Genomic DNA, 27526 nt, shown 5'->3' on the forward strand with positions numbered 1-27526 from the left:
ATGAAGATGTTTTTGAGTGCTTAATTAACTTCTGCTCCCCATCTACTTACCAAAACAACATTAGGTACTGTAGTTTGACTGAGGTGTGAAAAATGATGATAAATGTTTTAAAATGTAATTCAGCAGGGTCGTTAGTGACTTATAAGTGGAAAACAACACGTCATCTCCCAAAGTCACTCTTCAAAATACAGCAGGCTAACACAAGTAAGGCAGGCTCCACCCTGATATTCAGTTCATAAATTCATTTTGCATGTTGAGATAGAATAAACTGATTTTAAAGTACTGACTATTTTCGAAGAGCACTTCATGTCACATCTGTTGCCCATTCGCTTGTGAATTAAACAGGCATCCTTCCAGCACTGAACCCATTCGACATCATGACCACAAGTCATTTCAGCTGCCCATTTCTTTCCACAGAACATTATTACCCAAGATTAATTTCCTCATCATTAGGAGCTGAGGCTGCATGGATGAATATAAGAAAATCAGATGATAATGGAAAAAAAATTAAGCAAATCCGTATCACTAAGATCATCCCACACACATATCTGTTTACAGATGATTTTCTAATGCTGCAGTGGCCCCAGTAGAGGAGTGATAACAATTTAAGCATGCAGAATTAGATTGTAAAATTAATGATAATTTCATCAATGTGCAGCACTCCGCTCTCTTGTTTGACCCAGAAATAATAAAGGCAGACATCAGGGAGCGGAAAAGGGTTTGTGCACATTGAACATGATAGATGAAGTGCAGTTAACGGGAGAAGGTGGTTTCTGTGTCATTGGGCTTGTTTGCTCAAACTGACAAGTCCATAGGGAAAACCTACAAGAATAAGAAGTTAAAAGTCTTTTCTGACCTTTCAGTAGGTTGATAGCATAACTTAATCTATCAGATATATATGTCAGACACCAAAGGGATTCAAAATGAAGTTTGATTTAGATTGCAGAACGCCACCTGACACACATTAGCAAATACCTTAGTACTGCTGCCTCCACTGGTATGAATGGTTTTGTTTAATCACAGCTCTGGTACCAAGTAAGAAAGTCATACTTGAAGGCCAAATGTTAGATATTTTTAGAGACCTCAAGATGTAGATTCAGCCCAACTGCCATAATCATGCTGAAAATGACCCTGCAGTTGACAAATCATCCAGTCCTAATGAAATGCAGCGGCATGAACCAACGCACTGCAGAGAAGCTGTGAGCACATTTGTCTGTTTCTTTTTGTAGCTTCCCCTTTGGCTGTAAGTGAGCTGTCAGACTCAAGAGGTGATGGAGCACTGTTACATTTCTAGAGTCGATTCCAACTCTGATCGGAATTGCTGGAGTTGCTGAGATTGACTTATTGACTCCTGTGCATTCAGCGTCCAAAAGGACACGACTTTGGGAGAGGAACGGCTAAATTCAAGAATGTGATTATGTTGTAAGAGCAACAATAAATTAGTTTTCAGGCTTCTTCTCCATACCATTAAAGCTGCTTCTTGCTCTGTAGGCTGTATACCACCATGGTTACAGAGATATCTGTGGCTCAGCTGTAAAGCCCATATGAGAATTTGGGGCCACGTTTCTGTCTTGACCTGTCGGGCTTCATACATCATCCTCCACAATAAATGTGAGAGATCAGAGAGACTTTTCATTCTGCTGAGGTGGATGATAGCACCGCATCACGGACTGGATTGTTTTCTGGAAACGGCTGCTTCTGTATCTTAACGAGGCCTTTGGGTGGCATATGATGGCCCAGTTGAACAATTTGGCTTTATTATGAAAAAACATCCAAGGCAGCACTCTGTGAGCAGTTTAATAATGTAAGCTCAGTCACTGTGAATGCATATTAATAAAGCTTCAATTCCTGCAGGTCTACACACAATAGAAAACAACAACACCAAAGGGACTGACACGGCAGGGATCATTTATCAGTAATTTGTCTTAATTGTCTCTTGTGAAGTGTCAGAGTCTGTATATTGATTGGTAGATCCTGTAACTTGCTGCTCCATGTAATAGATTAGTTTGATTTTCATATGCTGAGAGCTTGAAGACATGAGTGTGGAGGTTTATTCTTTACCTTGGGACCAGTAATTGTGGCAAAATAATTTGAACTTGAGGTCCACTGACTACCTGTCTTGAACCTCTGAAAGGGGAAAAGGAGCCGCAGCCGTTTCTGTCTTGCAAATGTTTGCACCTTTTCCCATTCAACATAATCAGAGCCTGTTGGAGGACCAATGTATTCAGCCATGCTTTTCTCATTTTGCTGTAATCTCTAGCTGGCTCCAGTGGACTTTCTGGTTAGAGTTCACCTTTATCCAGCCCTTACTGTGCAGATGCGCTTGATCAGGCAATAGACACAATAGTCAGAACCATGACACCACATGCCTTTTTCGGGTCTGAGTGTGGCTATTGTGAGTTATGTCATCATACCTGAGCGATGGGACTATATCCTCACTTTTTAGTTCCTTCTTTCGGTGCTCGAGAGGACATTTGGTAAGGAGACATGTAAAATAGTAATCAGACACAAACACTAATCTAGTGTTTGCCCACATCCTCCAACCTCCAGGTCAAACATTTCATCCTCTGGGGAAATGTGTTGGCTGAGCACAGATCACCAACCACATGGGAATTAATGCAATACCTCAATGGCGTCTTGCAGGCTTTCCATGTTGATTTACAGGCAACCTCGCCACTTAAACGCACAGATCACCCTTGGCAGGTCAGTGGGGATTCTTTAATGCCGTGAAGTCAGTGCAGGAATTACTGTTCCCTCCTGCACAGATAACCGAAGACGTACCATCAGCTGCTGTGTGTGTGTGTGTGTGTGTGTGTGTGTGTGTGTGTGTGTGTATAGACCAGACACAGTGAGAGAGAGAAAAGAGAATATAGTACATTAGAGCGGGCCTGAGTTGCATTAACAAGACGTCAGGGGAGTGCTGTATGTGTGTGAGAGAGGGGAGTGTATGATGGTGTGTGACTTTTTGTGCTCTTGTGCTCAGTCCTTGCAACAAAAATGCACCCAGGAGGAAGCAAGGTTTTCATTTTGTTGCTCCTTTTAACTAACTGAGCTCCCAGGGATATTGCATTAGGTTATGTTTAGGACACAGGTTGGATTTAAACGTCAAAATAACAGATTTTAAGTATCAGTGTATTGAACATTCAACTTCTGCAGGCTGGCATGGTTTGTAGTTCCATTTCAACTTTTGAAGGAACTACTGGGACACTATTCATATATGATGCACAGCACATACTACCTGAAACCTTTAACACTTAACATGAAAATGTGAACTGTATTTAACATACTGTTTCTTCCTTTCCCCTGACATATGTTTTATTCTGGTAAAAGCCATTATGTTTTAAAGTTTAAAAAAGCCAACTTGTCCCAGACGATTGATTTTAAATCATGTGTTTGAACACGGATTCAAACTAAATTTTGCATTTGAAAACATGAATTACTGAAAACATGAACATGAATCATGACTTCCCAGTAAAGGGGATTTAACCATATCAGATCAAATTCTTGTTCAGGTGAGTTTTTACCATTTACTTTTATCATTTCAGTCAATGGATTTCAATTCACAATCCAACTGCTCTGGATATTTCTTAAAATGCACCTGTAGCATAATACACTTCTCCACTGTCCATCTGCATGTTCCAAACAGATGGGCAGTTGGTTTAGTTTCAGCATCATTTGGCTAACTTCAAGGGTGACCAACACCTACTACTACTACTACTACTACTACTACTGTTACTTAAGTCCTCTGGGTCACACACCTCCAGTGTGCTGCTACATGCTCTATGAATATTTACACAACTGTAACTGATCATTAAAATTGATCAGAAAAATCCTATTGGCAATGCAATGCCACAATGACAGAAGTGGCTTTTTAAAAAAAAATCACTTAATGTGAGTTAGTATTGATCCCAGCTTCTGATCAATAGTCATCTCAGAGGCTGATGGAGAGGACATATGGAGGCTTGTGGGTGGATGCAAATGACCTCTGCGTTGGCCAATAACCATCATTTGTGGAAGCAGTCGTACTGCAGTTTGACAGTTGAAACTAAAACAAATGAACACTGAGCACTGTTTTCAAATTACATTTTTTTATGTGCTATGCAGAATTTTACACATCACTTTAACAAAAAAAAATTCTTATCACAAAGTCCACTTACCTGTTTTTTTTATTAAGCTTTACGCCAGTTTCCTCTTAGAGTTTACTTACAACTGAAGAGAAGAATTAAATGAATTTATGACTTGTATTTATTTGATGCATTTCTCTGCATGTACGACATTGTCCACTAATGACCAAACCACAGGCCTGGGTTAACCTCGTCCCCTCTCTGCTGCAGTCCCACTTTGTTATGGAAATAAGACGGATGTATTTTGATATAGAAATCTTGCCCTGTGCTGCTTGAAACTGAGCCAAAGCATTGCACACAAAAGCCCCACGTAGGTAATACCATTTGCTTTTATTACATCATTTTATACTGGCAGGGATTTCTGTGAAGTCAGCTTAGCTGCTAAACTCAAGCTTCATGTCTGTGCAGTTGCACACATAACACAGAGCAGAAGATTTCTTTCAATTGACTTAACTTTATCTCCGTCTGAGCCACAGTATTTGGGGAAAATATGGTGGGGGAAGTGAGGAAGCCTAATTACCACAATTTGGCAGGCTGCTCAACCGTTTGTTACCAAGATACCTCAAATAAAGTGAACAGGTGAGGCAAAATGAGAGCAGGGATTAAAATTCTCTACATGCAGTCTATATCCAGGAAACATGTCAAGTCCCTGCCATACAGCTGAATAGTGTAGAGCGTCAAGCTGACATGATTCTACATACAAATCATGCAATCCAAAAAACATCAGGGAATGCTGAACGGGATGCTAAATGAGAAACAGCTGAAAGGTTGCAAGATGTGAAATTTTAGTGTCACAGCTTTGCATAAATTTGCAGAACACATCATTTATCAGTATAAAGTTTAATACTGTATTATGCTTGGTGTCACTGAAAGGATCAGTCTAACAGGTTAAACCTCCCTGCAAGCAAGATTCAGATAAGAGCGGCATTATGGACTAAAAGGAGCTCATAAAACGAGCAGTTACAGTTTTTGACCAACCTGTTCAACCTTAAAAATACTTTGAGTTATTCTATTGTATACATGTCCCCAAACACAACATTTCTTTCCATTTGTTGTAAAGCAGCAACCATAGAAATAATAAGCAGGGTTTTAAGTGTGATGTAACGTCCACCTGTAATTTGTTATCGTAGATACAGAATATATATATATATCATATATAATATATATATATTATCAACAGTTATCATATAGCATGTATGAATGTGTCTCTGCAAGTTCTCAAAATCTGGGGCTGAATTTCAGTGGAGGTCAACGAAGCCACTTGAAATCTTAAAATCATCAGCATTAGAAAGGAAGAATGTCTCTGCTTTTGAGTAAAGCTTTTACAGTATTTGAGATAAGCTAGCCTAAGTTCAAGAGAACCTGCAAATGCAGAAAAAACACATTTGAAATGCAGCTCGGAGAGAAGAAAACATTAAATATAAATGTGACCTCGAGCCTGGCTCTCAGATTATGCACAGAATGCTCCACGAGTCATTGGGGGCTCATTTATGAAAGTACGCAAGGGTTAAAAGCTTGGACATAGTGTTCAGCCAGCCATGCACAGGGGCTGTCTCCACCACAACAGAACAACCATGCTTAATGTTAGCTCCACAGGTCACATCAGAGGGGTACCTGAGCATCCCAGGTGCCGCTCTGATGTGACCTTGGGCAAAAATGACACCTAAGCAGGAGCTGCCTCTTTTTTTTTTTTCCATGTTGCCCCTTACAGACTCTGTGCACACCGCTGACATGTCCTGATGCCTTGTGGAACATTATAATGTAACAAGTCAAGTATAGTAAAGAACCATATGGTCTAGGTGAGAGCACAGACTGGAATTCCTCTGAGAGGAACCCCATAGGAACATTTTGTGATTTTCCACATCGCACCTCCTGGATGCAAACCGAGTGTCTGTCACATTACAGGAGACAAAGAGACGTCTAGATCCAACATATTTACTCCGTACCCATCATATTCCCGTTGTGTTCTGCACTACCGTTTTAAGTGCAAGCCGGATCCCTCTCCCCGCTGCAGGGAAGGGGGGCGGGCTGTAGGATGAAGCAGCCAGCCAGCGTTAGGGCTGAATAATTGATCTCTCCCTATCGGCCAGGAGGACGTTAGTGGGACGTTTCTCTCTCCTTCCCTCCATGTGATCCAGTCGCTCCTTCCCATCACGGTGTGAACGGCAACAGCTTCGCCCTCCGCAAACCACCTAACCCCCCCCCCCCCCCCTCTCTCTCTCTCTCTCTACTCCTCCTCTTTACGTTTGTGTGTGTGCGCGCGCGCGTGCGTGTGTATGTGTGTGTGTGCGTGTGTTTGTGCGTGTGCGTAAGTGAGTGAGTGTGTGTGTGCAGGAAGACGAAGCGGCAGGCAGGAGGAAGCACCAAGGACGTCCTTTTTTTTTTCCAGCCCTGGGAGCCGGAGATGCGAGGGACGAGCAGTTAGATTAGCCTGTGCTGCTGTTGCCTGCTGCAGGATAACTTCGCTCCGGAGGGTGCTGCAGCCGAAGCTCTGCTCTCTGATCCCTGCTCGGTGTGTGTGAGTGTGTGAGGAGGATTCCAGCCGGTCGCCGGACGGAGGTAAATCGATGCTTGATGCGGCTGCTCAGCGGTTTTGGGGAGCTATCCACTCGCGGGTGGTGCTGAAAGCAGCCTGTGCTCAAACAAGGAAGTGCATGTGCATCCCTGCTTTTTTACACCATCTCCGTCTGTTTGCACGCTAACGCACTATCGGGTCGATTTTGAACACATCCGCCGCACGCTCTCCGCTTATGTAGCCGTGAAAACGCACGCATCCGTCTGCATTATAGGTTCATTAACGCACTGGAAGAGCTGCTTCTTTGGCGCCCGAGTGGGATGGCTGTGTCCAATGTCCCTCCAATGGAGGCTGGAAAGTTTTACCACATGATCAGGAAAAATACACAGCAGTGGTTGAGTCCGGCGTCCACATGCATGACAACGAACTGTCCTGCCAAGCTGAGGACTCGCACCGTGCACTTTTCTCCAAACTCGCTTGGAGCTCAGCCACACAGAGATTATTACCGATTGTCGTGACACACACTCCCGCCAGTGGCTGACACTAAGCACTCAGCTGTCCGGGATTCTTGGGTAGGGATGGGGTGGGGGGGATGAAACGTGCCACATTTGCGTGGAAATGATGAGCCATAGCTGCTGATTCGGTCCGTGGATTGGAGGTGTTTGGCGTTTTTCTGTGTTCGGCGTTGTGCTTGAACCATTGACCTTGGTGTCCTTCACTTGGTGCATTGGGAGAGACGTGCCCAACAAGCAAAGCCAGATTCTATACGGCTATATGTGACTGTTCGGCTCGGTGCAAGCTGTGATTAGAGCTAAGATCATTTAAGAAATTTAATCTATCCTATAATATCCTCCAAACACTTATTATAGGAAGCTTGTCTGTGGTCTAAAGTGAGTTTATAGCTGATCTTCGTATCCTACCTAATGTTATTTTAAGTCATCATCAATCTTCCTGTATAGCATGTCATCGCTTTTGCTGTCTTCTTGATGTATTTCCTGATTATTGAGGATAGGATTATTGATTTTCTGAAAGATTTTTTCATTTATTTATTTATTTTTTTTATCCCCTGTCATTTGCTTTTCCAGATCTGGCTACAAAGGACTTCTACTTTTCCGTAACAATTGAATGTAACATCGCTCGGATAAGGAAGGCGGGGAATTACAAGCCATCATCATCATGAATTTCGTTATGAAACAAGCGTTGGGAGGTAAGAACGAGCTTTTTTTTTTTCTTTTTTTTTTTTCTTTTCACTGTTGCACCCAAAGTGGAAATACGTATAACGTGCGTGAGTCCAATGATTTTCTCGGAGGTTTTTTTTTTTTTTTTTCTGCAAACTTCTGCTTCACTTTTTGATATTCGATGCTTTCCAAATGTCGTGTCTGGATGCACAAGTTCACACATCGTGATATCCCTCAATCTGACACAGTTTGGGCAGAGGAAGTCAGCTAATCTCCCTTCTCTGTGGGCTCTGCATGCTCGCTGCATACGGGGCGCGTTTGGCCCCTGGGGCACACATGAGAACAGCTGACTGTAACGGGCTGGTGATTTGTAATGTTGACTGAGCGATTGTGACCAAAAGGGCATTTCATGTTCCAGTGGCTGCCACCTGCTTACCAAGAGGTGTTAAAACTGGTCTTTTTCTCCCCCCGTGGCTCAGTCTTACCATGAATCAGACTCTGTGGTGGCGCCTCTTGACTGGACGCTGCAGTGACTCTTATCTCGACGTGCTGGGTGCACGTTTTCCACCCGAAGGGGGGGAAAAAAAATGATAATCAAGGCAGAATCTAATCACCAGTAATTTCATTCCAGCATGCAGACATGTGAATGTTTTTTTTTCATTTTTTTTTATAATTGCTTGAGCTACAACGACTCCCCTGACATGAGATTATCATAACAGAGTAATGAATTTTGAAGGAATGTGAACTTAACATGTATGAATATGCAGATGGTGCAGTGGAAGGTGAAGGACCTAAATGGGTTTCACACAGCAGAGGTGCTGCCTGCTGATTGTCTGTAGTGAGAGTGTTTGCTCCAACCCTGGTCTGCTGTTGTTGGTTTCGCCAGGAGATGATCAGACTTTAATGTATCTGAACTGAAAGTCCTTTGAGCTTGTCAAGTGTCCAGAGTGCTTATAGAATCAAAGCCCTTGAAAACATTTCAAGTCTCAAGTATAACAATAATTATTCATGATTAGATAAACAGCAATCAACGATAAATGTTAATTTATCATCTATCAAGAGTTTAATCATCCAAAACTGGGTGTTTCTATCAAATGTGACTGACAAGCCCGCAGCTGCCACAACCTTTTGGTTCGGATGTTGCTGATTGGTGCATGCAGGCATGTGAGTGACATCATCTTGTTTTAAAAATGAGTCCTGCCCATTTCAAGCAAGTGTGAAGAGCACACTCAAAATTATACACGAAAGAAGAAGATGTGAGCTTAGCTTCTGGCTCTGAAAAGGGAAACCAAGGCACAAGTGTCTTAAACCTGCATTCTCTCTAATAGCCAACAGGGGGCGATTCCACTGGTTGCAAATGACAAAATGATCCTACTTCTCACTTGAAGTAACATCTCTGTAAACATTTTTCTCAATGAGATTATGGTCTCAGTTGTTAGTTTCAAGTCTTCGTGAATACAACATGGTGTTGATTTTGTGAAGCACGCTCCCATAAAAAGTGACACGGACAACAAAGCAACTAATGAGTAACTAATCACAGACGGGTCGTGCCCATTTCTAACCAATCAGAGCCAGAGACTTCATGGACTGAATGTCACTTCAAGTTCCAAAACCAAGATGGCGAAATGCCAAATTCGAGGATTCGCAACAGCAGTCCACAAACCAGTGGGTGACTCTGTTCACATCTTCTTATATTGAACCGAGCTGTAGACTTAAAACAGAATTTATTAGATCTCTGGTAAGTCTTAGTCCAGTTTTATTTGGGCCGTTAGGCAACTAACAGTTAATGGAGTGATTAAATAAGAACATAAATTCAATTTTAATCCCAAATTGCTGTCTAATTTTGTGTCATCTTCTCAGTTACACTTTCCAGTTTCGCAATAGTGCATAAACATTCAGATTCTGTTCATTGTCACTGCACAGTGCACAGTGCAGATACTAATTCAGTGAACTGTAGCTATAAATGTACTTCTAATATAACTTAGCATTTAGCACTTTCAGTTTAATGTGGCCCCAAACGCTGGTTATTTCACATCAACATCTGACAGTTGAGTAATAAACAGTGGAGATGACTGAGAGTTCTTTCTTCTCATCACATGGCTACAAAACTAAGCGCGCACACACACACACACACACACGCACACACACGCACACACACACACACTGCTTGACCACCTGTTCTCCATTACATGACTTATTGTAGCATACAACATGCAACCATCCTTCTCTGGAGCTGATGGTGGATGCTGCTGAATGTGAAGCTCCACCTTCCTTGTGTGTGCTTCTTTTGTAGTCAAATGTGGACACAAAACCACCTCATTCTCATTTATTTACATTCAGACATGAAGGCTCTTTTCAGGACGCTTGATGTAAAATGCTGTAATTGGTGTTATGCTGACATTGTTTTATGAGTCCTGTCTACTGTGGGACTTAAGGTGTAAACGTACCCTGCTTGTAAACATGTATTATGGTAAGATTTTTGGGTGAAACTGTCAGTTGCGCAGGTGTTCGCATTATTCTAGCAATGTGACAAGGCTGCTGCAGTGTGTTTGCCTACTTCCTTGTTCCAATATTTACATTTTCACAGGACAAGATAGGCTTGATTATTCCCCTTCAGTTTATCCAGCGAGAGCTTTGGTAATGATTCAAAAACATAAAAAATGTATTTGCATTGAAACTACTAATTAATACTTTACAGAGTAATGTTTTTTAGAGAAAAGTTAAATCTAGCAAATGTATCATTCTCTCAGGACAGATTCAGATGCATATAACTTCATTTTTGGTGTAGGAATTTTTAATTGACTGTTTTAACTGATAATATACCAGTGATTTTGCATGTGTAAACTAATTTACTACCAAACGTTTTACTTCACATTACAACCAATTTTCAAATCATGCTTTTGAAATGGTTACAGTCAACTATTGGTTTCCATTCATTTCTGTTGTGCCGTCAGGCCTGCGTTGTCCATCTCACTTCACTGTTGTAATGTTGTGCATACTTTTCAAGTCTAACTGCACCTAAAGGAAAAAGCGTGATGGTGATTTTGACAAAATTTTATGCGGATTTAGTAATAACTGTAATGGATTGTACAATAGCAAGTTTCAAGAGTGAGAAGAAATGAATGGAAATCAATAATTATCAGTAATGGCGGGAAAACGCATCCAAAAATATACAAGTGTGTGGCCTGTATTGAAAAATGATGAGCAAAAATGTGTATGCGACTCACTGGTATGTTGCTTTAAGGCTGCTGGTCTCTGCGGCTGTGCTCTGTTTGTTCACGTCAGGTACAGTCACTGTGTGTTTATCATGTATTTAGATGTGTGTGTGGTTCACTGCTGGTGGGTGTGTTAGGAGCTGTGGGTGCCCACCACCGGCCTCGCACAAAGCTCCTCGTCAACAAAGACGACGAGTCAAATCCGTTGAACTGTGCATAAAAGAAATTTCACACATGAGGAAAACCAGGCAGTTTGTGCCAAGGTCTTCACCTTAAGCAGAGTATTTCTTTCCGTCTTGGGGAGCAAGTTTTTTTTTCCGTTTTCTTCTTAAGGAGTAATGAGTTTTCAGTGCGCAGTGGATTAGCTGTGGGCTATTATCTCACTTCTCTCTCTCTCTCTGTGAGCTCAGAGGAGAAATTCACACTCCATCTGCTCCCATCTAGGCTGTGATTTGTATTCTGTCTGTTTTATACAGTCAAAAGCAAGGTCGTCTCACTTTGCACCAAGGAAGGGCTCATCTCTGTCACCCACAACCCTTTCAGCCTTTGAAATGCAAGACATAGATCAAAAGTTCCCAAAGTTTTTCATGTCAAGAACTCCCAGAAGATGAAGGCTCATTTGCTGAGGGTGTTAACAGCCTGCACCGGGATAGAAGAAAAGACCATGCTGGTTGTTTTGTATGTTTTGGCTGGTTTGCTAGTGATGTGGATTTAAGTGTAACTGTACCCAAGAAAATAATATTCCTCGTGCTGTTGACTAGCAGTAACTGCAGTAGATGCTTTCTCCATACTCTGGGTATGGTTACTAGTACAGACACGATCACGTGCGACCACACCCAGCTGTGATCATGTTCAACAAACTCAAGGCCTGCTTAAATCAGCATATAAGACAAGAAAATCTTTCAATGAAGGCATTTCAATGGAATGCCAACAGATTTGCTAGCAGGGTCTAAGTTTGTCTTCACGAGAATTATGAGACAAACGCCTTTGTCCATTAGCAAATCATATTGACCTTAGACAACGGAGAACTGTACTGCACAAGTGCTCTGCTGGAGTATAAAATGCACCACAAACAGGCATGGTCAACCGACAGAAACGGCAGTAGATGTTTAAAATGTGTCTCGGCTGATCTAGTGTTGACTAACTTGCTTCCAGACTGAAAATAAATCCTTTATGGTATCATCACAAGTCAATGAGTCAAGTTAGAAAATGGTCAGCACAAATATAAAATGTATGACTGGCAGATAAAGGGTTAAAGTAAGGATGGGCAATATGGCCAATATTTTCTATCACAGTATCTGTAATTTTGTATCATGGTAACGGTGTTTATCAGAAGACTGTAATTAAGTTAAGGTACTGTTTAAAATAACCACACTGCACCTCATTACATTTGATTATTTTCTTCTTTTATTAACTTCCATCCAAACAAAAACACCTGCCTTACATGAGAGCCTGACAACAGTCTTTGAAACCAAAGACAAAAAAAGACATGTGCAAATAGACACATGCCTGACTGAATGCCTCCTCCTGCTCTGTTTCACTCTCCCCATCCGTGTCTGCCCAAATCACATTAGCAGCACATTGGCAGCTGGATTTGCGAGATCACCTGAGATTAGATCCTGGAAATGATATTGCCAAATCTCTACTGGTGGAGACATTTCTACTGTTGCATGGTATATGCCGTCATATCGCCCAACCCCAGGTTAAGGCATGCAAAAAAAACCTGGGTGGTCCTTTAACTTGAAGTGAGTAAAATCGAGCCTTTTCCCTTTTTTGATTTAGACCTCCGTAGAACCACTTCAAGGACTGCTGCAGTCCCTGAGCCTCAGTTTTAGAAACAGTGGCCATAGCTTATCAGTGACATGTAGGGAGAAAAGACAAATGGGGGATTGATTCAATCTGCTTGGCAGTTGTGTGTGTGTGTGTGAGCAACGTGTGTGTGTTTGTCAGTGTGTGTAGAGTTCTAACGTCCAGAGCGGGAAACCACGCAGAAACTACGCAACTACGAGAGGGGAGGATTTATGGCATATGACATCATCAAAAGTGCTCGTAAATAGAAGTCAGCTCTCTCATCTCGTACTCTCGAAGAAGCTGTGCAACTCCTGCCTCTCCCTCCTCCCTCCTCCCTCTTCCTCCTCTGCCCTCAGCCTCGGCAGAGGAGGAGGAGGAGAATGAGGTGTAGGAGGAGATGAAAAGTGACAAATTGATCTTTAAAACTGGGTGTTATATCATCAGCAGCTGACGGCAGAGGTTGTAAAGTCGCTCTGCACTCTGGACCGGCAGAAGCTGTAATCTCCGTTTAATGGGAGATGTTTTCTGTCTTCTGCCGCCTCTGAGTTTCTCTCCTTATCCTCTTTCCTCCCCTACTTCTATTCATTCCTTCATCCATTGCTCTTTCCTCGACTTCTCTCTCCCTCTAACACTCCTTCCTCCTTCTAACCTTCTTCATCTTCCCAGTCACATTTCTTCCTACCCCTTTACTCTCCCTCCATTCACAGCTCCCTAACCCTCTCCACTTTCACTCCATCGCTGTTTCTATCCCCTCTCTGCCCCATCATCCTTCAATTTCAAATTTCTTTCCTGTTCTTTCCTCCCTCCCACCTTTTATGATTACAGTAAATCTAAAGGGTGAGGCAAGGAAACCTCAATCAGGCAGCCACAGGGGAAACTGGGACACGTGTGTGTGTGTGTGTGTGTGTGTGTGTGTGTGTGTGTGTGATTGAGTATTGAGTGTTTGCTTGTGTGGCAAGCCAGAGAGAGGGAGTGTGTGTTACAAACAGACAAGAGAGACTGGGGTGGACCTTAGTAGTCAGTTTTAGCTGGCATGAGATGATAAAGTGCAAGTGTGTGTGTGTGTGTGTGTGTGTGTGTGTGTGTGTTTTGTGGGTGAGTAGAGTGAAAGATGACGCCGACACAAACACAGAAAAACACAAAATTGGCAAGCAACACACAAACATGTGACCACTGACACACACCAGCAGGACAAAAACATCTCATTCAAACCTACAGGCGTACTGATAAACAAAGCCAAGCACACACACATACAGACACACACACACACACACAAACACACACAGAGCTCAATTAAAAACTATAGCAAGGGCAACGCTGAGAGAACTGTGGGGGAACCGTACAACAACAGTAGAAACAGAACACCCTGCAGTTGGGCCTTTTTCACACATCTACTGGACAAACAAGTAAATATTCTCCAAGAAGACAAACTTCTGTGTGTCAACAGAATAATAATAATAATAGTGGATACACTGCAGTGCATTTGGGCAGGATGCACACACAGATATGCACAGTGACTCAGGGATTTCGGGGACTAAAACAAAAGAAAAGCTGCCGTCTGTCTGTCAACCATTTTCAGATTTGAATTCCTCTTGTGACTTGCTTTTCATGACTCCATTTTCTGTGCAAACCAGCAGTATTAGTTTGTGAGGAAAGAATATTAGGTGTTACTGCTGCACATGTTAGCACAGTTACTCCATCTGGCAAGAATGGTTTTAACCTTTATTTATCCAGCATAGATCTCCCTCATTGATCAGCTGGTACGAAGCAGCTCTACTGGATGGAGGATGAGTGTTTTGCTCAGGGGCACCTGCACTGTGCTGGATGAAGGTCAGAGAGCTGAACTGATCAGTTACAGGCCATTTCTCTAACCTTGAGGCCACAGCTTCCCCTTTAAAAGGATTTCCACAAAAATTGGAGACACATAACTGTAATGGAACTGTAATATCCTCTGGAATTAATATATTTTGAACATGGCAGGTGCTGTCAAAGGGGTACTAGTGTGCTCATATAACACAAATACACACGCACAGTGCATACAATAATCTAAAGTGGGTGTAAATGGTCATATATACATGCAAAAGTGGTCCTTATAGGAGACAGCTATGAAACCATGCATTCATTGTAAAGTGTCATCAGCACTATTGATACTGTAAAAATGTAGTACGCAATATACTGTCCAAGGCAATTCCCTCTGCTCTGGTTGTGCAGTCACATAGGAGATAAAACATAATTATCCTAAAGGATTAATTAGGATTAGTTGAAGAACCCTGGAGGGTATCTGACTATATGAAGATATATTACTCCTATGTGACCTCACAAACCCCAGTGGGTTTATAGGCTGTTATTTGTTTACTTGTTCAAAGAGAGAAAAAGAAAAAAAAAAAGTACAATATGGTGTCTAGTGGATATAACCAATGTGTTCAAACCTGACTTTTCTTAATGCTCATCTGGATATTTTCCTCATAGCGTACATCCTCTCCCTCAGAGTGTGTACTTTAACAAACCTACATCTGTAAATCAGAGACTCTCTTCTGCGTGTCTTCCCTCCGTGCTAATCCCCATCTCTGCCTCCTTTTCATCTTCCATTTGATTCTCCCCTCATCCCTCCTCTCCGTCCAGTTTGCTCTATCCACCCTGCTAATGAGTCTGATATGGACGGCGCCTCTATGAGCTAGAGGCATGGCCTCCATCCTCCCACATCCTGTCTTTAGAAGCGCTGTAGGACAGATTCATACACGCAGCCTTTACACAGCTAGTGGAGAGGGGAAGTGTTTTTTTTTTTTTTTTCTTTTTATGTTCAGCTTTGATTTAAACAATGGAACCATGGCCATCCTTGAAGCTGAAATGAGATTTGTATGTAGCAGCAGTCCCATCAGTGTGACAGTGATATTACAACATCTTCTTGATGCCCTTCAACCCTGCACACAAATATTACTTCATGGTTTTCTGTAGTTCCTGTAAAACGCACTGTTGGTTTCAGTCGGACCACCAACATATGTTACACACTTTTCAAGATTTGACCATTTAACCACAAGCTTGGATAACATGACATGTCATTTCTACATAGCACAAGCTTCCTGCTGGATTTCATATAAAACCTTTGCGCACGGGTGGGCAGTCTCTGTGAGCAATTCAAATGAGTTTCTTCACACTTAACTGGCTTTCAGCTGACTTGGCATGGAAGAATAATGTTTCATGGCAGATATCAACCTATTTCAACCCAATTCAGAGAAATGAGTTAAGAAGGGAGGAAATGTAATCCTGATAAATTGATGCAGTAATGATATCTGCTGTCTTTAAACACCTCCGCTGCACAGCACTAACACTTCTGTTAGTTATGATGCAGATTCTTACCTTGGAAAAACAAAACAAAGCACAGATTTTAAGCTCCTTTGTGAACCAAAAATTGGCTCCAGCTGCATTAAAATGTTGGACTATGAGTTGAGGACTTTTAATTTTGTGAAAAAGTGGGGGATTTTTCATCAACCAAATATGTAAATGTTCACATAACTCATTGTATTATAGCCCAGCGTATGTAAATGTGGTCATAAAGATTATAATGTGGTAATATGGTATCTATTAGCAGGTTCATTATAGTCTAACAAGGAAAGGGATTAAGTCTCTGAGCTATCTGTTAGCAAAATATTCTCCTCAAATGTCTGGAAACTTTATCAAGCACTAGTTCAAAATAAGACCTTGTTCTTAATTGAACATTTTTATTAATGAATTGAAGTAAATGCAACTCCATGTGCCAAGTTTTAAAACCTTCCACGAACAGTGCAAATTATTTTTATAAAAGTGAGGAGCACTGTTACCACAGGAAACATTTTTAATTAGTTCAGTAGGCAGACGATAAAGAGCAACGGTTTATCTTTAAGGGAAATAACCACTGTTTCTTTTTCAAAAGTGTCAAACAAAATTCTTCAGCTAATTCAGGTGGAGATACTTCAATAAGCACTCACTTTGCTCTCAAGGTTCTTGTTTATGATCTGAGCGTCCATTACCTCTGCAGTGAACTGGAAAGCTGCTGAGGTGTCCGACCAGACCCAGCAGGGCTGATGTCTCGAGCTCTGGAACTGATTCAACATGTCGGCTGCGATCACAGTTCTCCTCACAGTTTACTATTTTGGATGGTCCACACATGACTGAATGCTCGGAAGAGAGAGAGAGAGAGAGACAGATCGAAGATTAGAAACCACTGCATTTACTGTGCTTATTTTATCTCAAGTTACAAGTCTGATCACTACGCAGTTTTACTGTCAATTCAGTATATTTCATTGCTTTATGATTGTTTGTAATCAGCTATGTAAGTCAAAACCCAACAACCTTTTTAGGATATTTATGATATGGGATTTTAAAAAAATGTTCAGCAGTTAAAAACTTAAAGGAAAAAAATCACACAAATTACTGTATATACTATATAGTATAGTATAGTATAGTATAGTTGGTTTGTGTAAAATTATTGTCTAACACTTTCAAAAACACCATCAGAAGGAAAAAAAGAGCCCATAGCCCAGACCCCCTTTTCTTTACAATAGTACGTCACTGTGTTCTATTGAGTAGGACAATTTGAAAAAAAGCATCAGTTTGAAGATGATTGATGTATTGATATTTTATTTGTCATCATGGTCCAGCAACTCACCCTGAAGCTCTTCGTGTCACACTCTGTGTGTCGTTATGTGTTATAATGGTGAAGTGACAGCAACCAACCTGTGGGGATTTTCTGAAACTCAAGTTACAGACCACTGTCTTCAGAAGCAGACATGTCCAAAATGTCTAGTTTGGTAACTTGTGAAGCCCCTCCGAGGCCTTCACAGTCAGGACCACTGTCAGCAATTAAAAAGTGAGACGGTTTTCTTTGAATTCAGGCTGCTTCTGGAACTGTTTGGGGTTCACATGCTCTTTTGCAGCAGCCATGGGATTCATGTTCAGAGCTGCACACAGTATCTTAATACAACTGAAATAGTACAATCACAGCCCTCCACTGTGGGCTCCCTCATTTTGTTTCCACAAGAGAGTTGAAACCAAATCAAGTCCTATTCAAAAGTAAATGATAAAAAAAATCCTGATTTTGTCTAAATGTAAGACTAATGTTTAAACAGCTAAAGGATCTTCTTAGAGTACTGCACCTATACACTTACAGCTTTAACATCCACTTAAGAAATAACTGGAAAATTGAGCTAACCCATGAATCGAAGATGGAGGAAAACTGCGTAGTTCTCTGTATACACGTGTTACGCTAAGATTGTTTGTATTGCTGGGGAGAAAAAATACAGATAGGCCAGTTTAACAAATCTTTAAAAAATGAGTCAACATCAAAATCAAAATAATATTTGGCTCGATGCAACAATAATGGAATTTAGCAAACAGAAGAACTTCCAATCTTTACCAACTAGAAAAATCTCGTTTTGTGTAGAGTGATGAGGCAAGACAAAAACAAGATTATCAGTATGCATTAAAATCATATCTCAAATGGATCCAAACCTGGCTGAAATTTCTTAAGTCTGCCAGGTTCCTTTGGCTGCAGACTTCTACACACAACCAGATGGTCTTTGTGCACCATTGAACTACATTTCTTCCTTATATAATAAAGGCAATTTATTGACATTCTGAAGTCTGTGGGGGTTTTCTACCCTGCGACAGTCTGTCGTGGGCAGCAGTCCAGCTACTGCAGAGGGAATCCCCATGTGGCCGACGTGCCTGTCAATCAAATCTTTTCATTTTCATCATGAAAAGTCCATGAGGTCTTCTCCATGTGGAAACAGCAGAGAGGACAGGAGAGGAATGAGACTAATAGCCAGTTTAGATAGCTGAATGCACGCATGCACCAGACACGAGACATCAACTCTTTGAAATGACATTTGATTTGGGATGTCAATTCGTTAAGTACCAGGGACTAGGTGATGACTGTCTTTCACTGAAAGATGTGTCAGACTGCATGTTGATCCAATAAAACCAAATATACAAATATATTTATATTATATATATATATATATATATATATATATATATATATATATATATATATATATATATATATATATAATATATAATATATAATATACAAAACCAATAATACAATAATGAAAAGTTGATCAGGTAGAGGAACTTAGAGAGACAGCCTTTCTGTGTCAGTAATTCTGATACAGAAATGGTGCATCATGGTGCCTGAACTGTCATGAAGACACAAGGACAAGCTAGTAGGCTGTGAACCACCAATAAATTGCATACATTCATTATAATAATTGTATCAAAAAAAATGTAGTGATCCTAATTTGTGTTCATCATGGTCAGAACTAATGCCTTGATAACATAATTTAGCTTTTTGCTGATAGTCCTGTCCAGAAAAATCCTGTCATTCTGATAACTCTGTTCACCTAGTGTGAACCGCCGATTTCATTTCACTGGCTAGACGCACTAAAACCACACTGCAGACAATAAGCCTCTCTGAACCTAGACACACAAACATAATCAGTTCTTTTGGTTCTTGGTGCTAATTACATCTCCAAATGGATTGTTTTTTTTCTGATCTTGGTGGGGAGTTCAGGGAATCTAAACACCTGCATCTCTGTGGAGCCGAGAGATGCCGTGCTGCATGAGAGCCGCTGATGCTTATTACTGATTCACGCTTTGACCTAGAAAGCAGTTAATAGCGTACACTCAGGCTGCATGACACTTAACTATACGATATGGTGAGAGGGATGACTGGATGGCACACATTAGCGTTATGGAGCACCCTCTCGATTGTGTTTTTCCGTGTGTGTGTATGTGTGGCTGTACTAGCTGTGTTCAGTGTATCATCATTATTCTGCAGGAATGTTGCAGCTCTCATTTGGCATTTTTCACTGACATTTGCAGTTGACTCAGTTCTCTCCCAGCTGTTATTATTTTATGATCCAGGTTTTTATAGCTCCCAGCTGACCATTTATAAATGTAATGTGAAATGTTACAGCTATCAATGTTGGAGTTTTATTTTTGACACATCTGTACATACAGTACATCCATCTAGTATGGGTGACTTGTGACCATGAACATTCTCCTCATTTGTGCATATAAGAAGTTTTAGCTGTTTTTCATGTTAAAATGTGGCAGGAGCCTTTTAAAACACAAATATATTGGACAGTAAATGGTGTTGGATCCTACAGGTTTGTTGGAGCACACTCAGAGTATATACATTCATGAGATCAATGCCAAGAATCTATCACAACACAAGCTGGCATCCGCCCAGCCACATCCAGCCAGCTGGGTAGGTCAGATTGAAGTGGGGAAGTATCAATGCACTTGAAAGACGGGTTCATTGAGGTTTTTCTTAGACCAGAAATGTTTTTTGTTTTTTTTCTTTTTTAGCTGTTGTTTCATTCTGGATGTCATTCTTATCGACTGTGAAGAACATTATTCACCAATTGAATTGCTGAGATCTGGGAACAAGTCCAACAGGACAAGGAACAGAAGTGAGCGTGCTTGAAATGTCGGTTATAATATCATCTGGTTATAATCCCAGTTTTGTGCATTGAAAAACTGTGTCCATGCAGAGCTACAGTAACTATTTCAGGGCAAATAAAACTCAAATCAAACTGTTGCAGCAGAGATAGATGGGGGAAAATGTTAACTTTCTACTATTACTTTCTCCGTCAAATACATTTGATAAAACTGAGATGTTTTTAAGACTTTGACTGCAAACAAAACAAATTTTTTCTTAACATCATATGCTTCTTGCTTCTTAATAAATGAATGGAACTTTCTGAGGTTCCCCATTTCAGCAATCAGCACAAACCATTAAAAGTTTTACTGAAAAGTTTTTGATATTTAATGAGAAGAAAAACTAAGCACGAGTGGCCGTGCCATTGATAGTGTGGCTTGTAGAGTCTACGCTAGCAGCTAATTACATTTATTTACATCTCAGACAAGTAATATGCGAGGCGCTTGTTAAGACTGCATCCTCCTTTGACATGCTGCTACTGTAGATCATTGGTGCTTACCAGGCCAACATTAGTCCCCTCTATTGTAGAACAGATCTGTGGATGTGCAGATAATTTGTTTTCTATTAAAAAAAGAAACCACATAGACCTACATGTAGTCTGTTATCGGAGTTATTAGACACACTTGCTAGATTATGTCAGTCAATTGCTGGCTTCACCGTTTTTGAGGATGTTCAGTTGTTGTTGTTTTTTTCTTTTTCCACTGTAATAGTTCAAATTACCACAGTGTGTAGTTTGCACTTCAGGCAAAGGGTTGACTGTGCAATAATACACAGATGGAGGGCAGACAGAAGAAGTGGCCAGGACAGCAGGTCAGTCAACCCAGCAGTATCCAGAACTTTCTTTGGGGGTCAGCAGCTGTATAATTCTCTCTCTCACACACCCAAACACACACACACACACACTGACAGTGGCAGGGCTGTCTGAGCTCAGGTCAGAAGGAATCAGTGATGTGCTGTTTCCTGCTGAGCCAACCAGAGGATCCTGATGCAAAGAGACGACACCTGCTGCTGTGACACACACGAAGGGGCGTGAAGTTATCAATGGCCGCTGCAGGAGAAGTAGAAACTGCAGAGTTTGTTTTCTCCCACACAAGTTAGGTCGTGAAGTGAGTTTTGAAGCACAGAAGCACATGGTCAAGTAATCACTGAGTCACACTTGTTGCTCAACAACATTAAAAACCCCCGCAGATGGACTGGGGCACTTTGTGCAATCAGGCTGAAAAAAAATCAGCGTATTGCTTGTAATCTGTTTGTGATGATGAAATATACACTCATAAACACATGTCTGTCTCCCAAAAATCACATATATACACAAGCATACTCATAAAACAAGTTTCAGTATAAACGCCACGTGTATACACATACAAACAAATGTTACCAAAAGCCATAAAGAGAACAGATTCACATGTACACGTTAAAAAGTTCATACACAATTTAACTCATTCATTCAAAAGCACAACCAAATTCAGAGACACTCCGAGCAGCACATTAGTCAGACACAGGCACACCACAGATGGGCTCCCTCTCTACCTCTGCAGTGGCTGTGCTGTGAGAAAATGAGTCATCTGTTTGGCCTGAATGTTTGCACCTACATTATGCAACATCGCTGTGTCGACCTTCACTGTCCGTTTATGGCAATTTAACATCAAACAGCAACCATTTAGTTTGGGTCAGGAGAGTTGAACAGAAAAAACACAGAGGTAGTTTTCTAATAACTTCAGCATCATAACATAATTAATCAGCTCAGCCACCAAAGTGTGAAAGTAAAGTAAAAGGCTTTTATTCTCAGCAGGATTCTTTAGCTACAGGGAGTTAGAAAGTTGAAATTTAAGCTACATTAGAGTGTTTCAGTTTGCTTTTCTCAAAACCAAATACAACAACTAACAACATATAACTAGCAAATGACAGCAGAAAGTCAACACCAACACAAGCAATAAACAGATCACAATTAAAACCAAATAAACACTGTCCATGAGGACAACAATATAGCTAAACAACATATTTATAGAGACGCAGAGCAACATATCACCACAAGGATCAAATGATTAAACTCATCCTTAATACAGAGAGACAGAGGCACAACCATTCTGATGAGATGGGGGGGTTTTCCATATAACCCACAAAAGGGTTGCCATAGCTTGTCAAATGTTTAACTCTTATTCATCAACCAGTAAGATGTTTTCTCTAGGGGTATACATTCTCTCTAGGGGGTCATCTGATTTTAACATATTACATTTTTCAGCAATTTCTTTGGTCCTTATAGCATAGCTATTTATGGTTGAAGTTGGTAAAGTTACCCAGTAAACGAATCCCCATATGCAGTGGGAGGACAACGCCGTGAATAGTAATAGGGTGTCACATACCGACCCCTGAAGTTTGGGACACTGCAAAGAGGAATGTAGGAATGGTCCCTCCTCTAATCCGCATCTAAAACAAAGGGGTGATATTCTGTATATACTGTATAGTTGAACATAGCTGAAGAAGTCTTTATACGTCCAAGCAGTATCTCTGTCCAAACTGTTCAAATGACATCCTTCCTCATAGCAGTGGTCAAGGTGACTAATTAGTGCATCCAACCATAATCTGGAGTTACTATTCTGAAAGATCATTGGTAGCAGTTTATTTCTCCATTAAAGGGTCTTAGGGAAGAGGAATCTTTCTTTTTGAACAGACCATTCAGTCTATATCAAATTCTGGACTGACTGACTGAATGATTAAAGGATTATTTGTTGCAATGTCGATGCGCTTGTTACAGATTTTACAGAAAATCTGTTTATCTCCTTATTCACCTTTATGTGTTGAATATTGAGCCATGAAGTGGGGAGGCCATTATTAAACATCCGTGCCACAAATCTGGATTTGGCGACACATTAATACATTCGAAAGTTGGAGAGTTTCAACCCTCCTGTGTCATAATTTAGAGTTAATTTGTCCATACAGACTCTTACCATGCCAAATAAACTGTATGATCAATATGACTGATTTTAAGCTATGTAAACATCTAAGGCAGAGCTGCTCTGATGGCAGAAATAATGTGATTGGTTGAGTTGAACATTACTACACTGGAGCCTGATTATATAAAGGAACCACTGTTGCCGAAAATAACCCTTGTGACGTCTTCCCTACTTAGATAACCACTAATTTTCCACTTGGCTCTCTGCTACAACATGCTGGGTTGCTCTGCCCAGTGAGAACAATGTGCAATTCTCTGGCAAGGGCAAAAAGCAACAGCTGACCTTCACTGCACCTTCTTGACCGGCATCCAAAATGGCCGCCCTCTTCAATATGTCACCTTGGCATTGAATGACTGTCCGTTCCTCGGCTTGAGTTAGGCCGTCATCAACAAGCAAGATTAGGAGTGATTCCCTCTGAGTTGCACTGTGCACCCACACACAATATATGCAGACGCACGCGCGCACGCGCGCACGCGCGCACGCGCGCACGCACGCACACACACACACACACACACATACTCCATGAAAAACAAACTAAGAGGGTCATCATTTATGTCTACTACAGACTGAGCTGCTGTAGGTCCATTAAACTGTGTTGCTCCATTTGGTCAGCTGGATCATTAATCAGAGCACTTCTACTGTCTGCTGCAAACTGTCTCTGCAGGTGTGTCTATCTTCACCCTGCACACTTACATTCATCCATGGGGTGTCTGTGCTGCTGCTCTGCTTTAAAAAGGAGGGGAGGGTCTGAACACATCAGAGCAGTGACTTTGTCTGAAATATGGCACAAGGTCGAGCTGAAAGGCTTGAAGATCAAAGCCATGCAGCAGAGGAGCACCCACTGAGATTTCACTCAAGGTTACACCGAGGCTGGTGCTTTCATCCTCACTGCTAATATGTTACTATATCGACTCTATTGATAGAACGAACAAGAAATGTTCCAGTGCAAACCATACATCTGTAAAATGTCGGTTTTGTTTGTTTTGTTTTGTGCAGGATATAGTTAAGAGAGATATTTTCAATTGGATGGCTCCAGTGTGGGAAATGTTTAACAAATACAGGAGGACTGTGGAGGACCGAGACCTCAGCCACTTTCAAACATATTTTTGTAAAAAGTCATTCAAATACACACCTCCTGCTCCAAGCTACTGCAACACAATCTCATGGTCTGGTGCAGTTTTATATGATGGGTGGGATTAGCGTGTCACCCCGAGTCCCATTTCATTGGATAAATATAGATATATGCCCCCAAGTTCCAGATTAGTCATCAAAAATATTGTTAGTCTTTACAGCAAGAAAAAAGGGAGATTTCATAAAGAAATGTAAGTTTTACTGGCCAAAATCATGAATTTGTAGTATGCTGGAACAGAAGAAATAAAAAATGCATCCTTGAATGCATCAGACACATGACCCTCTGAACAATGGACAACTAAGGGAATATTCACAGAGACTGTTAGAGCTTGGAGCCTTTTCTCAAATCATGATGAAATATATATACATGGCTTTCAATCAATAGAGACAAAATACATGTGCCTTCCTTCAAAAATCCCATCCTCTATATTCTATATAGATAAGACCACTGCTGCTTTTCCATCTTACCAGTTAATTGGTGTTAACAGTATTCACCTGGCCTCCCACGTGTAAATGAGTCCCTAATTAGCTGGCAAGAACAAAAGCCAGCAGGGCTCTAGATCCTAAAGACTGAGCTGAGCTTTTATACATTGCTGGTGCGTGAAGAACATATGCTCTTTGTGGACACCTCCACAAACACACACCCAAACACATTAAATCTGCCCGCAGCATTTACTTCTTTAAGTTATTTGTTTGGAGAGAATGGCATAAGAAATGTTAGACAGCAACCAGAAATTTAAAACTGCAAGAAAATGCTCTGCAATATTTGTCCTCAGTCTACATTGAAAGCCAACTAGGCTATATATACGCAGAATTCACAGGTCAATCAATACATAAATGAATCACTGCTGTATTCATGCATTTATAGCTCTTCCAAATCATCATCCTATAGTACAGATAGTTAGGTTCTATATGTTTCTCGACATGGTTCCTAATAAACATTCTCTTTTTGCAGTCGGTACAGGCCAATCTTCACGTCCTGCTGGTTGTCATATGCCGAGTGTCCTGAAAAGTCCTTAGTTCCAAACATTGCCAAGGTTTCTGTGGTTTGATTCCTACTGGGCTAAGCCATGCTGAAAATGTACGCACTCACGATATTGTATGGTTTTGTGGATTAATAGCTTGTGGTATTTGGCCTGATAGCAGTGAACTGCCAGTGGAGAGGAACATGAGGATGAAGGGAGGGTGGTGAAGGTGGGGGGCAGAGACCCCACAACGCTGGCCTGACTCTGTTGATAAGATCGGGGCTACGTCATCTGCCATCTGTCTCGGGGAAATTCCTCATTTACTGCTCTGGATAGAAGAACAGGAGCAGGACGTAAAATGACCAGAGCTCCACACAAGGAGGCAGAAAAGAAGGTAGATGAGCTAGCAAGATAAACAATTAGAATGAATGCAGAGGAGGCCTCATTTTAACTGTCACATTTTGGATTTTCAAATTTCCTGTGGTGCTCTCATGTGTTTTTAATCAGATCTAAAGGGCAAAGTGGCTCAGGTGGTTGCATTTTTTTTAATCAGATTTCTATCTGGCTCACATGTAAGCTTGATCTTAACACCCCAAATCTGAATTTGTGAATAAAACCAAACTCAAATAGTTGTATTTATTGTCCTAAATGTAAGTCATTTGCAATAACTGGAATACCAAATCGAACACTGTCTCATGTACACCGTACAATCTGCACAGCATATGACCCCCACTCCTTAAACCCTTGATTTGGATGAGGAAAAACTGCCCAAGAAATCCCTTTTAATCAGAGAAAAAATAGATGAAACCCCAGGAAGAGCAACAGAGGAGGGATCCATCTCTCAGGATGGACAGAAATGAAATGGATGTCGTATGTACACAGACAGGAAGAGATGATGGCCACCCAGTTGTCAGATAACCAAGTTTACTTAGGCAGTAATGCATGATGAGGTGTCCTCATATCAGGTGGAATGAAAAAACAGAATCACTGTAATAATTTTATCCCATATTCAGACCCATTTCTTCACCAGTGACAATTAAATGGCAATGTAGCATGAGCGAGAATTACAGTTGCTATGGCTACCTGCTCTTTAATATATCTTATGCATTTCTTTAGCACAGTGGTTAAGCTGTTTACCTGATCTTTGTTTGAGATGTGTTGTTATATAATAAACACCAGCAGGCAATTGTGTTTTGCCATGGTATACATGTCTATATAACATCTTTTTATTCTAGTTGTGGTAAAGTAAGATTACATTGTATGAATGGAAGTGTGCCTTTCATTGAGCTTGGTGTACTGCTAAATCATGCAGATGGTCCTCGTGCATGTGTACTTTGCATAACTTCACGTTGACACCTGGCCAGGTTGCTGTTCTCAGAGCTGTTGCTGAATGCTTTCAGAGGGAGTTTAAGTGCAGTTTATAGTGGAGTCCCGCAGGACATTCTTTGGTGGTTTTATGAGATTACTGTAGCTGACGACTTTCGTGCATATCCCTTCAGCGCTGAGTCATGGCATGATTCATCTGGCTTCCAGCAAACTCCTGAGCTCAGGTGATGACACCGGGGAATCAACTCAACAATCCTAATGCCAATTTTAAGCTTTCAAAGGCTGAATGTGCTGTCCAAGCGAGCTCCAGTCTGGACTTTTATACATTGTCGGTATGTGGTGAAGCACACATGCAATTTGTAGACCCACACACCCAAAGTTTACATTCAGAATTTACCTTTTGCAAAGTTATCTGGAGAGAGTGGGATTCGCAATGTAAGCCAATACGGTGGCAAGCAGAAATTTAAAACAGCATGCAGTTTCTTTAAATTGAAAAGTGTTTTCAATCTTGTATAAGCAACACAAACCTCTTTTTGCTGCTCCTAGATTAAGGTGAAGCCTTACAATTTATTTGTAGAACATTTTATTCATTAAAAGCCAAGTGGTATCAGATTTAAAAACAAAACCCTCTTAACTGTCAAATGGAGAGACAGCAGGCCTGCATGTGATTACTCCCTTATGTATGGAGCAAACATTGCAACATTAAATAAAATTTGCAACATGCAATATTGGTATGAAAACGATCATTTGAATTATTTTAGGTAGCCAAAAATGCGGAGAAAAGAGACAAGTATATCAGAAAGCAGTGAAAGCATTCCAATTTGTGGCTGAGGCACAGCAGATC

General features: G+C 41.0%; 1 protein-coding gene across 1 annotated transcript in view; it reads left to right on the top strand.

Moving 5' to 3' along the window:
- Positions 1–7758: 7758 nt before the first annotated feature.
- LOC139207412 (complexin-2-like) overlaps positions 7759–27526 on the top strand; it is a 52669-nt gene continuing 32901 nt past the window's right edge. Inside the window, exon 1 of the mRNA XM_070837128.1 lies at positions 7759–7846. Within this exon, the coding sequence (XP_070693229.1) occupies positions 7816–7846 (31 nt within the window). The 5' untranslated portion in view covers positions 7759–7815. The remainder of the gene's footprint in view (positions 7847–27526) is intronic.

Source organism: Pempheris klunzingeri, chromosome 9, assembly GCF_042242105.1.
Source record: "Pempheris klunzingeri isolate RE-2024b chromosome 9, fPemKlu1.hap1, whole genome shotgun sequence".
Classification (NCBI taxonomy): domain Eukaryota; kingdom Metazoa; phylum Chordata; class Actinopteri; order Acropomatiformes; family Pempheridae; genus Pempheris; species Pempheris klunzingeri.